Source organism: Diadema setosum, chromosome 2, assembly GCF_964275005.1.
Source record: "Diadema setosum chromosome 2, eeDiaSeto1, whole genome shotgun sequence".
Taxonomy (NCBI): Eukaryota; Metazoa; Echinodermata; class Echinoidea; order Diadematoida; family Diadematidae; genus Diadema; species Diadema setosum.
This window is the reverse complement of record NC_092686.1, coordinates 38,938,357-38,950,942: the sequence shown is the minus strand read 5'-3', so window position 1 is coordinate 38,950,942 and position 12,586 is coordinate 38,938,357. Positions and strand designations below refer to the sequence as shown.

The 12,586-nt window shown below is 38.0% G+C and overlaps 1 protein-coding gene across 1 annotated transcript; it reads right to left on the bottom strand.

The window, feature by feature from the left end:
• Positions 1 to 1,135: 1,135 nt before the first annotated feature.
• LOC140244909 (uncharacterized) lies at positions 1,136 to 5,132 on the bottom strand. Its single transcript, XM_072324521.1, has 3 exons — positions 5,082 to 5,132; positions 2,979 to 3,291; positions 1,136 to 1,431 (listed from the first exon to the last, which is right to left on the bottom strand). The coding sequence occupies exons 1-3, from the start codon at positions 5,130 to 5,132 to the stop codon at positions 1,136 to 1,138; spliced, it is 660 nt and encodes a 219-aa protein (XP_072180622.1).
• Between the last annotated feature and the right edge of the window lie 7,454 nt (positions 5,133 to 12,586).

Sequence of the window (12,586 nt, the reverse complement as noted above, 5' to 3'; positions counted from 1 at the left end):
AAGATATAAACTGTAATATGAGGATATGTCTGTGAATGTTCTCAGTCATCCAGGTAAAGTATCACATGAATATATTTGGTAAATCGGTAAATGCAAGGATGACGAGTGTGAAGAGCTGTACATAGGAGAGACAAAGCAGCACAGACGAGCTAGGTCGTCTGGATGTTGAGACTCTGCCGTATACTCCCATATGAACGGTAATAACCACACCTTTGACAACATGGACGTTGTCATCTTAGATCGCGAGGCACGGTGGTTCGAGCGGGGAGTCAAAGAGTCTATTTTACTTTAAAAAACGAAGTCGCCGCCTTTGCCGCATCAACTCAACTTAAACTATACTAGTTTTCGACGTTGAGGGCGTCAATATCATGAATAGCGAAATAGTATGGCAGAGGGTCTGGAAGCCAGACTAAGCCGGAGCCTACAATCCGAAATTCCCCGACCCTGTTACGGGTCAACAGCCAATAGCAGATCAGTCGGCCTGATGAAGCGTCTCGGAAAAGACGTGAAACTTCGCTAGTCCAAATTACAAGTAAGTCCAGTTGACTAAATTTACCGATGTAGTTCATGTAATATGACGATATAACTCAAAGTTTAATAAGCTGGAATGATAATCAAACAGATGTTTGCTCGTGTACCTAACATCACAAAAAGTTTACAGCCTACCTATACACAACACTTACTACTTGCAATTATTTTTAAAATCAAAAATATATTGTGCATCTCACCTCACTTCACTTCATTTCATTTCCAACAAAAGTGTAAAGTACAATAACATTTGCATATCCTTACGAATCAACACAGCTCATATCTTCTTTTTTTTTAATAAAGAAAATATAGTTTGCGAGAATGTAATCATGGACAGGCAGATTGTTATGAAGGAAAGGTTGTCAGAAACGGAGGGAACGCTTAAAGATTATTCTGGCTTGTAGAATGCAGTCCCATCATACAATGTCATAAACAGTAGCAAAAAGTATAATGGACAAAACTATAAGGCAAATTGCCTCAGAAACAGGCAATCAGGTGGCAGAAAAATGTATTTTTATACAGATTCGACAATATTGAACAATAAGGCTCCTACACCTTTCTTTTTTTTTTTTTAATTCATGCGCCATATAGGACGCATAAAATAACTCTAATGACGGGAAGAGCCGCAAGACACTGTAGGACGAATGTTGTTAAAGAAAACTGCAACTTTTTCTCGCAAGGGCGGAGACGCTGCTGCCTGCAAGCTGCTCTGGAGTTTTTCGAGCTGATCCTGCGGGAGCTCCGGGGGTGACGAAGCACACTGTCCGGCAAACACCACAGCCGACGTTTTCCTGCATGCCGTTGGCTGCTGGATCTTAAACGATTCCAATTTGGTTGCGAGAGCATCGGCTTGAAGATCATTTGATTTGAAGTCGTAAGCGACGATGTTCATCTTGCTCTTGCCTAACAACAACAACAAAAGAAGAAAATGAAAATGAAGAATATTTCCTGCCTGATTTTGAGTGTCACAGAGTACACTCGCGTATACATGTATTATAATAGAGACTGCATGTGGATTGGTACATCGTTGGAAAGATCGGCTAGTTTTTTGTGAGGCGGGTCTTGCAAATTCATTTTCTACACTGCAAAAACAGAAAATATTTGTTTCATGTCATTTTCCTTGTTGCCAAGTCTAAATTTTGCTCTGTAATACGTATTTGATTAAAATACGTTAGAAATTTTCCAATAAATTGTACCGGAAAAGTTACTATTTACTGCATGCAGACGGCTTCTATGCGGGCGCATGCCTTGCGTAGTGTCACTGCATGCGATCAGGCTAATATAAAAGTATATTGTGCTGATTGACGGAACCTTTAGTTCACCTCATTTCTTATCTATTCCAAGTTAATGTATCAAATGTAAAATCCGAAAAGTGATATTTTGATATCATATAGTTGTTGCTGTTGTTGCTGCTGGTACTGCTGTTTTCGCATAGTTAGTATGCTATTTCGATTGCAGAAGTATGATCAGGCTCTGAATGAGTACACACATTAAATAGACAAACTAAAATATCGAATAAATGTATAGGCATGCCTTTTCTTCAGTATGGATTCTGCGCACTTTCGAGTTTCCACGGTGCCGGTGTAAAGTTTCACGTTATTTTTAGTTGGGTTGGCAATACTGTATCTGCTTATTTTCATTTTGTCATTACATCACATTTTCATTGCATTTTCCTGTACATTTGATTTTATGCAGCCGATCTTGAGGCTACGTTCAAGCATATTATTTAGATACATACCTTTCACTAGCAACACAACGACAAAACCTCACTAATCATTTGCAAAAAAACAAACAAACAAAAAAAAACAACCAACCAACTAAACAAACAAACAAAAGTCATGTTTATCAAATCTCGTTTAATCGTTGATTTACACCCTGGTCTTCTTTTAATGGGTTTCTTTTTTTTTTAAACAGATTTGGACGACTGAATATCGCTATAAATATGAAGACTATAGCAGTCCGTCATGTTATGGTCGCTGGATGATGGAGAAAATATAAATAAGATTCAACAAGTGTCATAATTATGAAAAGTGCACAATCATTTGGAACTTACATGATTAGCCGTTAGGGTAATACCATTCCTCTTGCCTTCTAAAGGAGGTAAGCTTTGTGCATGCTCACTCATTATTCTACCAAAACGAAAAACTGTGGAGAATTTTTTTCTTTTCCTTGTATCGTTCCTTTATCTGTGGTTATCTTTTGGTTGTTTTTTCTTTAAAGTAGATTTCAAGTGAAACAAATTATTTTCAAGTTGGCCTAATAAACTTCATAAAATTAGGGATTTTATCATTTTCACTTCTTCTTTACATTTTCATCTGAGTTACAGATAAATGGTTGATTATAGTTCGGTACGGAGAAAGTTGGGTTATTTTCCTCACGAGATATACAAAAGCAGTTTAAGTACCATTCTGCCAAGTATCATCAAAATTATTTTAAAGGCATTTTCGTACCTAGTTTACGACGAGCTCTCCTCAGTAATCGATCATAGAGAGCATCTGTGACATCAGTGATAGACAGCCGCCTGTTGTTGATGGAATGACAGAGAATGAACACACCCACGTCACTGAACTGGAGCTGCTCCATGTCGGCGATGTTGTAGGGTATCTCTCTGAAGTTGACACTCTTTACAACATCGTCCATGCTTCGAAGTAATGCTATGAGGCCTGCAATTAGTTCTGAGCCGCCTGTAGTGCCAACGGTGACTTTCACTCTCTTCTTCTTTTTCTTCTTCTTTTCCTGTGTCTTTCCAACAGACATGTTTGCCTGCTCGAAAAAAAAAGAGAACCAAAATATAGGAAAAGTAAATGAAAGGTGTGTAATGTTCTGAAGGACTGTTTGTCTTGACCGTTCATTAGCAATTTAACACCATTTCTTGCATTTCGAGGGTGTCATGATGCTTAAATTAATATAAGCAAGTACAATTTGCGAAAAGGAAGCAATAGTTCGTCATTCTGTTAGGAGAACCTATATAACCATGATAAAGTAATGCATATATATATATATATATGTATACATACATTTGAAATATATATATATATATATATATATATATATATATATATATATATATATATATATTGTTTATCGTAACCATTCTAATCTTGTGACTTATTACTTTTCCCCGGTAATTGCGATGATTGCATCTGGAAATGGAAGACGTAGACAGTTAGAGGGCTGGTATAGTTTTGGTTGAGATGGAACTTTAGGTTTTCAACCTTTTTGTGAGACAATGAGAGGCCGCTTGGAAAGAATATAGAATTCTAAAAGGTATTCAAGCTTAAATTGATGACAATTGATTTCAAAATGGATGAGATATCCAGACATAACAGTTAATGAAGAGTCCTATGTCAAAATTTCTGACCCGCCTTTTCTTAGGAGCACTTTATCATATTCTGTTTTTGGATATATATACATGTATCAGCCATTTCAAAACGAATTTTCAGTGTATGCTCTTTCATATGTCATAGGCGGTTTCACTATATCTCTTACGATGTTAAGATCTGAATCCCCCATCTCAACCAAAATTATACCATCCCTTTAAACACACAAACCGACAAAAGATTTTGTAAACACAACTGCTACATGCAGCTGCACAGATCATTAATTCATAATTCGTGGACGACAGTCACTCCCTTCAGCTCACCCATATTTACCTCTTTCACTTTATCTCCCTCCCTTTTTCTCCATCTCTCTTTCCTGTGAATGGTTATTATTAAAGGGGATCATCAGCTTCTCATGTTTTTAGAACATTCGGCAACTACGGTAGCTCTTCACTCAAAATGAGATATTTTGTTTTCATGTAACTGTTTGCGAAGATCAACGTCCCAATAAATCAACTCTGTAGATGACCTGGGCCCTGTTTCATAAAGCTGTTCGTAAAGTTACGAACAACTAACAAGCAACTGGTGATCAGTTCTGATGTGCTATACTTATCAGAATTTCCATAATTTAGGCGCAAGAACTGATCACCAGTAACTCGTAAGTCGTTCGTAACTTTACGATTAGCTTTATAAAACACCCCTGAGGTCTTTGAGTGGAGATGAATGGATCATGAGAGTGAAAGTAACTTCGGCAGTGACTCAAGTGAATTCATTGTGATTGCATTGCTGCAAGCACTTCAAGCCGAGAAACGCATTCACTTCAACGTGATATCTACGCGGTACATTATCTGCACTGATATATCCATATATACTTCATGTTAATACAAACTTATCCCTCTCTCCCTTCTCAATCTTACATGCACTTCAGGCCTACTACAAATGACGGTGATATTGTTTATTATTGTGTAAAATGACAGCTGAAACAAAACAAAAAAAAAAAAAAAACAAATACACACACGTGTTCACACACACAATGGCTATATATCTTCCTATCATCATGGACCTACTACCCAGTCCATGGTATTATGCAGTGGCGAGGCTCCTTTCGGAACAGAATTAAGGACAATCATATGATCAAAGAACAATGGTCTTGTAATATGAGCATAGAACGTATAACTTCTCATAAAGTTACACCCAATGATCAGCGACAGTGCCTGAGTTCGACTGGCTTACCTGTATTTCCTCCGACTCTGGCGTAGTTTCTTGAGTAATACGGTCCGCCATTGTATGCAAGAAAAGCAATTATGATTCCACTCCTACAGTTCGTTTTCTAGAAGCTCTAATGTAACAATAGCCGACATAAAATTGTGTGAGGCAGTTCCTGATTTCAGTCGTATTCTATCAGTGGGAATGCGATCTCGGGGAATCCCAACCTATTCCTAGCCTACTTCCGACCGTTTACGGATTTTTTTTTTTTTTTTATAAACAAACGTTCGTCGTGTCGATAAAACGTTTTACTGTAATGAAAGAAGGTAATCAATTGCCTGTTTGTTTTTCAGTCTGTACGTGCGTGTAAATGTCTTCTTCTTCTTCTTTTTCTTTTAATTCTTAACCTTAAAGCTTAAAATCGCTATGAGCATCTTTTTGATGCATTGTTGCGCTATATGGAAGTAAACATTAATATTATTATTATTTTTATTGTTTTTATCATTTTTATTATTATCATTATCATCATCATCATTATTATTATTATTGCCATACTAATGATATTAAAAAAGAAACAATTAAGGTACAGTATTATAAAGCCTTTCCTCCTCGTAGAAAAATTGTGGTTGGGATGAATGGAAAGGAAATACATGTACAAGACACGTCCTAATTCGATCTTTGCTATAAGAGACACACAGGACGATTGATGACGGAGGACCCTAAGTCCTACGACAAAGATAGAAATGTGTCAGCGGAAAACACAACGTTCCCCGATGATGCCACCATCCCCCCCCCCCCCCCCCCCCCACTGAGGGGAGGGGGAGGTGAAGGGGATAGTTCAGCTTGTCCCACTCCTGATCACCAAGAGAAGGAAAGGGTGGAAGCATAACGGGGTGATTTTATCAAAATATTCCGATGATAAAAAAAAGGTTTCTGATGGAGAATAAAAGAAGGATACCATGAGGGAACCCCTCAAAAGGGGCAAAGAAATAACATCGAAACATTAATTCAGATGAGACAGATGGATCGAAGGCCAATGGCAAAGATAAAACAAACAAACAAACAAACAAACGAAAGAAGCAAAAATTCTTTAACATCACAGGGAAGGCCACTGATGGCAAAGATAAAACAAAATAAAACATCCTCCTGTATGGTACCTTGACTTTTTATTTATTATCATTATGTCTTCGTTCTTTGTCACAATGATTTGATTACCTGTCATGTGCAAAATCAGCCATGAATTATTATAAATCATGTGTTTATTTCTGAAAGTGATCAGAGTTGAATGTATTGTACCATACAGAAAAAATGAAATGAAATGAAATGAAATAAAACAAAACAAAACAATCAATCAAACAAACAAAACAGACAAATTGTATTCGCATCGCTATTTTGCGGTAACCTAATCAGGAAGCTTGATTTGGACTGAGCTTATCTAAATGAGAAATTCAAGTAAACAAGAAAAAAATGAGCATAATGTTTGTGGGTTTTTTTTTTTTTTTTTGCCTATCGAGTTTTGGCATGAAATATTTAACAGCAGAAAGATTAATTTGATTGATGCACATTATATTCCCTGCGGAGACCATCCAATTTTTCAACTCTTGCACTTTCCCGAAAAAGGAGGAACAGGGAGAGGGATAATGATGTCAAAGCTACGCACCGTTTTCTCCTTCCTTTCTCATATCTCACAATAACACACACACACACACACACACATATGTATATGTAAATATATATATATATATATATATATATATATGTGTGTGTGTGTGTGTGTGTGTGTGTGTGTGTGTGTGTGTGTCGTGTGTGTGTGTGAGTGTCTGCCTCTGTCTGTGTGTCTGTGCGCGTGTATTTTATTATGTGATAGGTGTATATATGTATATATGTATATATGTATATGTGTGGGTATGTGTCTGTGTCTGTGTCTGTGTCTGTGTCTGTGTGTCTGTGCGCGTGTATTTATTATGTAGTTGTATACGGGTATATTTGCCCAATAATGATATGCGTGGTTGAGTTTGTTGATCTGGGCAGATTTCAGGTCGAACGTTGTATAGACAATGAGCAATTCCGGGTTTTAAGTAAATTATTATACGAATAATTTAGGAGTTGTGAGTGCATTAGGGCACGAATATCGCACGAGGCGCGAGATAAGCCACTGGTCTATTCAACAAGGCGCGTAGCGCCATGTTGAATAGACCAGGGGCGAATCTCGCGCCGAGTGCGATATTACGTGCCCCAATGCACGAACAAAATCATAAATTATTCGTTTTATACAACACCTTGTCCACAATCACAGTACTAAAATTAGTGACTGCCAACTCAGGAAGGCCCAAAAATAAATGTAACAATTAGGCCGAGAATTGTAAACCACCCAGTGTACTGCTTTCAAACACCCGTCATGATTCGACCACACAGTCACAGGAATCACAAACTCTGCAGGGTCTATACCCATTCTACACTAACGTTATAGGCCGATCTGAGATGTCGGTAGATCTAGTAGAAGGTCTAGACTTTGTCTATTTCCGAAAATGATTTTGTATAAAAACACAGAAAAATAATCAAATTACGGTTTCTCAACTTGAAATGAAGTCTTGATTTTGGGATCACTGTGGTCCACGTAGCAGATCAGAGTCAAAAGTAAAAACACAGCCGTAGGTAAGGCCGCAATACATGCAACTAGCTAGGTAAAGTAGCTGCGCGTACACGTTAACATGGTTGCAGTACTCCGCCGCGCCTGGTCTGTGAGACTAATACCGGCAGCGCAGCCGGCCAGCACGTAGTTTGCTGGCGCTTTGCTAGTGTGAGCGGCCGTGCATTACTAGCTCCCCGCGAAGCCGTGCTATAGTCCCTTCGAGCCGTGCAGTAGGCCCATGCCAGGGGCACTATTGCACGGCTGTCACTCTCAATGAGTTTGATAGGTATTTTCTATTGAATGTCATGTGACATGTTCTTGGCCAATCACAATTCGACATCATTCTAAGGTGTTGTATAATAATTTTTATTCACATTATACACATAAGTGTTCACGGTCGAGTTTATGTGAGAGAGTTGAGAGGATGATTGGTCTAACCAGCAAGTTAACGATGGATGCTCTAGATGTCAACTAAACTTTGGAAGACCAGGATAATTATTGACCCTACCCCACTCTCCTCGAATATTAATGATAAGATTATATCCGATAGCCAATGTGGCCTACTTGAATTATGTCAGTTACGTGGTCGAGTCTTCCAGGATTACGTTACCTTTAAAGCATAATCTACTATTTGCAGATGAAACAAAAACCCAGCATTTTTTAGTGCTTTAGAATAGTTCTAAAATGTGAGTTAGTGATAGAGACGGTTACAGCTCGTTATTCCGAAGGTTCGTTATTCCGAAGACTCTTTAGTCCGAAGATTCGTTATTCCGAAGGATCGTTTTTTCCGAATTTCATTTTCGGATGAACGAATCTTCGGAATAACGAACCTTCGGAATAACGCCACAAATGTTTGGATTAACGAACCCTTTTTCATTTTCGGTTTAACAAACCTCTAGGCATAGGGAATTTGTGTGTTTCGGATTAACGACCCCTCGGAATAACGAACAGCACCCTAGAAACAACCACTGTAAAAACTTGAATTGGTAAAATCGATGTTAAGTACTGTTAAATATACAAAATGTGAACAATAGTTATAATAAAACTGTTCCCAGACTAAACCATCTACAGTTATTTTTTATTGAGAAAAATACAGATATCTCCTTATATTTCAGGCTTTATTGTGGCAATTGTATATGATTGGATGTTTTGTGGTACAACAGACCTACACATATGCATCCACCTTAATGTCATATCTTGACAATCTTTAAACCACTGTTCCCAAAGGTAAACTGGACCTTTAATTACCCAGGCGGCTGGTAAACTAACAGCTTATCTACATTACGGCAATTATTAAGAAAGGAGTCAGATCAAAGGTGGGTCGCTTGTGATAGCCCAGATGGCAAGCATTTCCTGTTCACCACAAATAATCTTGTTGAGCGGGGAAAGAGCATTATGTGGGTACTACCTCTGTGAGCTGATATGCAATACTACATTAAAGGGATCGTATACAGTTATGGTTGAGACCTTATTCCAGGTTTCTAGCATTTTTTGGCGAGATAATGGGAAACCTCTTATAAAATGTGAAAGAACATGTAGTTCTATGAGGAATTCAACGTTTATTTGATGAAAATTGATTTTGAAATGGCTGAGATATCAAAAAAGAGCGATTCTAACAAAGTGTGGGACCCACACTTTATTACGATCGCTTTGTTTTACTTTGTTTTTGAATGTTTCAGTCATTCCAAACCCGATATTCGTCAAATAAACTTTGAATTCCTCTCAAAATGGTATGTTCTGTACTATATCATAAGTGTTTTCTTGGTATCTCGCAAAAAAGTTAAAAGCCCAATTCTCATCTCCACCAAAACTGTACTAGCCCTTTAACTGTCAATGCTAACCATTAATCGTCAATACTACATGCAGTGACCGTCAACATTATACATTAACCTTTACTACCATGCAGTGGCGGATCCAAAGGGGGATGGGGGCGCCCCCTCTTTATTTGTTTTTAAAACAAAATAAATAAAAAGAAAAAATGAGATGAAACCCGGAAGGAGCACCACAAAATATTGCTTGCGCCCTCCCCCCTTTTACCGTGTTTACGGAATTCCTAGATCCGCCCCTGAATAAACACGCAAAACATTGACAAGCAATACTAGGCGTAGTACATTATCTGTCAATGCTACATTAAATGTCAATACTTCATTAACTATCAATACTACAGTAAGTGCCAATACTACAATTTCTGTCATTATCTGTCAATTCTGCATGTGTTGCATGTCAATACTACAATAACTGTCAATACTACAATAACTGTCAATACTACAGTAACTGTCAATACTATTAACTGTCAATACTAACTGCCAATACTACATACAGTAACTGCCAACATGTTGTCAGTCAATGGAAACTTAATTCAAACACATGAGCACCTTCATGGCTCATATAATGAGCAAGAAGGAATATAATTTCACAGTTATGATATGACTAAAACGTAAACAACATTGAAGACATGCGCAAAATGATGCCAAGAAAACAGCAACTTCATTAAACAGCCTGCTTGCCCATTTTCTTGGAAACTAGCTGTCATCTCATACAGTAGATTGTGGTGTAATTTAAAGGTGTTTAAGTACTCGCAAAAATCAAAATTGTTTTGTTTCATGTTGCTTTTTAGTAATATCATTCAAGACTGATGTTGGTGTATAGGTTCTTTAATCGTGCCAAAAGCAAAGTGAAATTCACAGGGGCGGATCCAGAACTTCTGTAAAGGGGGGGGGGGGGGGGCGTGACTAATAATTCTGGTAATGGTGCCACTTCCGGGTTTCATTTCATATTTTTTCTTTTTATTTCTTTTGTTTTTAACGAAAAATAAAGGGGGGCGTGCGCCGGTTGCGCCCCCCTTGGATCCGCCACTGACTCAAACTTTTAGATTAAAAAAAAATCTAACTTCAAAATTCGAATTTTTGAAACTCAACATTCAGACGGGAAATTCATTGTGCACGTTCTAATCGACCGAAAGTTGATTTACAGGAAATTTAATGGAATGGGCGTCTCCACAGTGAAACTGCCTTTTCAGTCACCTGTGAAGCAAGCCTCTTCGATGAGTTCAGGGCACGTGCAGCTAACAGACACGTTGTGGAATAAGTGTAGTGATAAATTGGCCAAGGATCATAAAGAGTTCCACATGTTTGCACAAATATGATACTGGTCACGTTTAATTCCTACATGTGAGAAATGACAGCAAGTCGCTAACATCATTAAATTTTATACATGGTGGATTCGACCAATGTCATCGCTCAATGAAAACATGTTTAGCCAAGGTTCCTTGCAACATTCTTATATCACATTCTATTTGAAGAAGCCTCGACCATTCCTTTTGGCAAAGTTTACTCTTTAATTATAATAACGATAATTCATACATGGAGTGGAGTGCATAATATATAGGATCATTGTTTTGCTAGTGCGAAATCAAAATGAAAGTAAAATGGGATCCTTCGTCAAGATAAGAGATAATAAACAGACAACAATAAGACCCCTGCAACAATAAAACAAGCACATATTGTGTGTGTGTGTGTGTCTGTATGTCTGTGAGCCAACAGTTGCATCACAATTAAACGTTCAAAAAACTTCTTTTTAAGGCAAAACGTTGAAGTTGGAATGACATCAATAATTATAACCAGCACGAATGCAAATAAAATCAACAGGTCTTAATGGTAAAACCTATACATTTGGATGTTCGTTTATATCTGCTATTCTAACCTTGTGAATTGTCTCACTCTTCACGTTTGGTATCTACATCATTATTTTCCTACCCAGGAGCAAAAGCATGACTAGCGAACAGACAAAAATATGGCATTGTATAATGTATTATGTTGACATTGTTGTGCTCTTTATATTACAGACGTTTAAAGACACATTACTTGGGGTTTACAATTAGCAGGTCATTTTTGGAGATAAGCTTTATCTTAAAGCATAAATAAAAACAACATCAACAGCAACAAAAAAAACACACACATTAACGAGGGGATTAAGATGATTGCGTATAAGACCGGAAATGTTATAATAACATGTATAGGAAGAAATGTACAAGTCAGCGGTCACATTAACGTGAACGGAAACACATGGGGTCATTGCGTATCATTTCTGAATGGTGAGAATTCCAGCCTGGATGGCGGCATTAGGTGGCAGACTAAACCAACGACCAGAGCAATGACGATGAGAGCCAAGGTGACGATCAAACATTGCCTGTCGAGTGACTTATTATTGCCCCTTTCTGTTTGCTGCCTTGAGTGTAATGACGCCTCCCTTACAAACCCCTCCAGCCTCGCCCAGTCATCGGGGATGATCTCCACCGGTTTAAAGTCCAGTTTTCCCGCGATCATCGCCAACGCGGAATTTTTGAACGTCTTGGGTTGCTGTCTGCGGAAAACATTCATTTCTCTGGCATACACGTCGGGTCGGTCGAACTTGTCCTTGGGCATGTCGTGCACTATCACGCCAACTCTGCTTTTTCCTGCCACAATCAGACATAAGAAAACCAATGACAGCAAGGAACAATATTTATTGATACTCTGAAGGAGAACAGACGTGAGATGTAAAAGTAAGATCTACGGCGAGTGAAGTCGAGAATCAGTAAATAAGGCAGGATTTTATGAACAAGATATTCATAATCGTGGACATGATCTTTATTTCCTCAAATTCTCGAGGATTATTGTTGTAAAGAGTATCGTTCATAATTGAGACCATACATAACGAAAAGACAGAAAACAGAACCAAAACAGTAAAGACAGAGACAGAAAGAAGAAGGAAAAATGAGAAAGAAAATGACATAAAGATGGAGAACACTCATGATAAAATAGTCCGCATCTAATAACGCGAGAGAAAGAAGTCGTATCTATACTGGACAACAGAGGATATGCGCAAATATAAAACTGCAGACCAAACCGTTTACAGACTG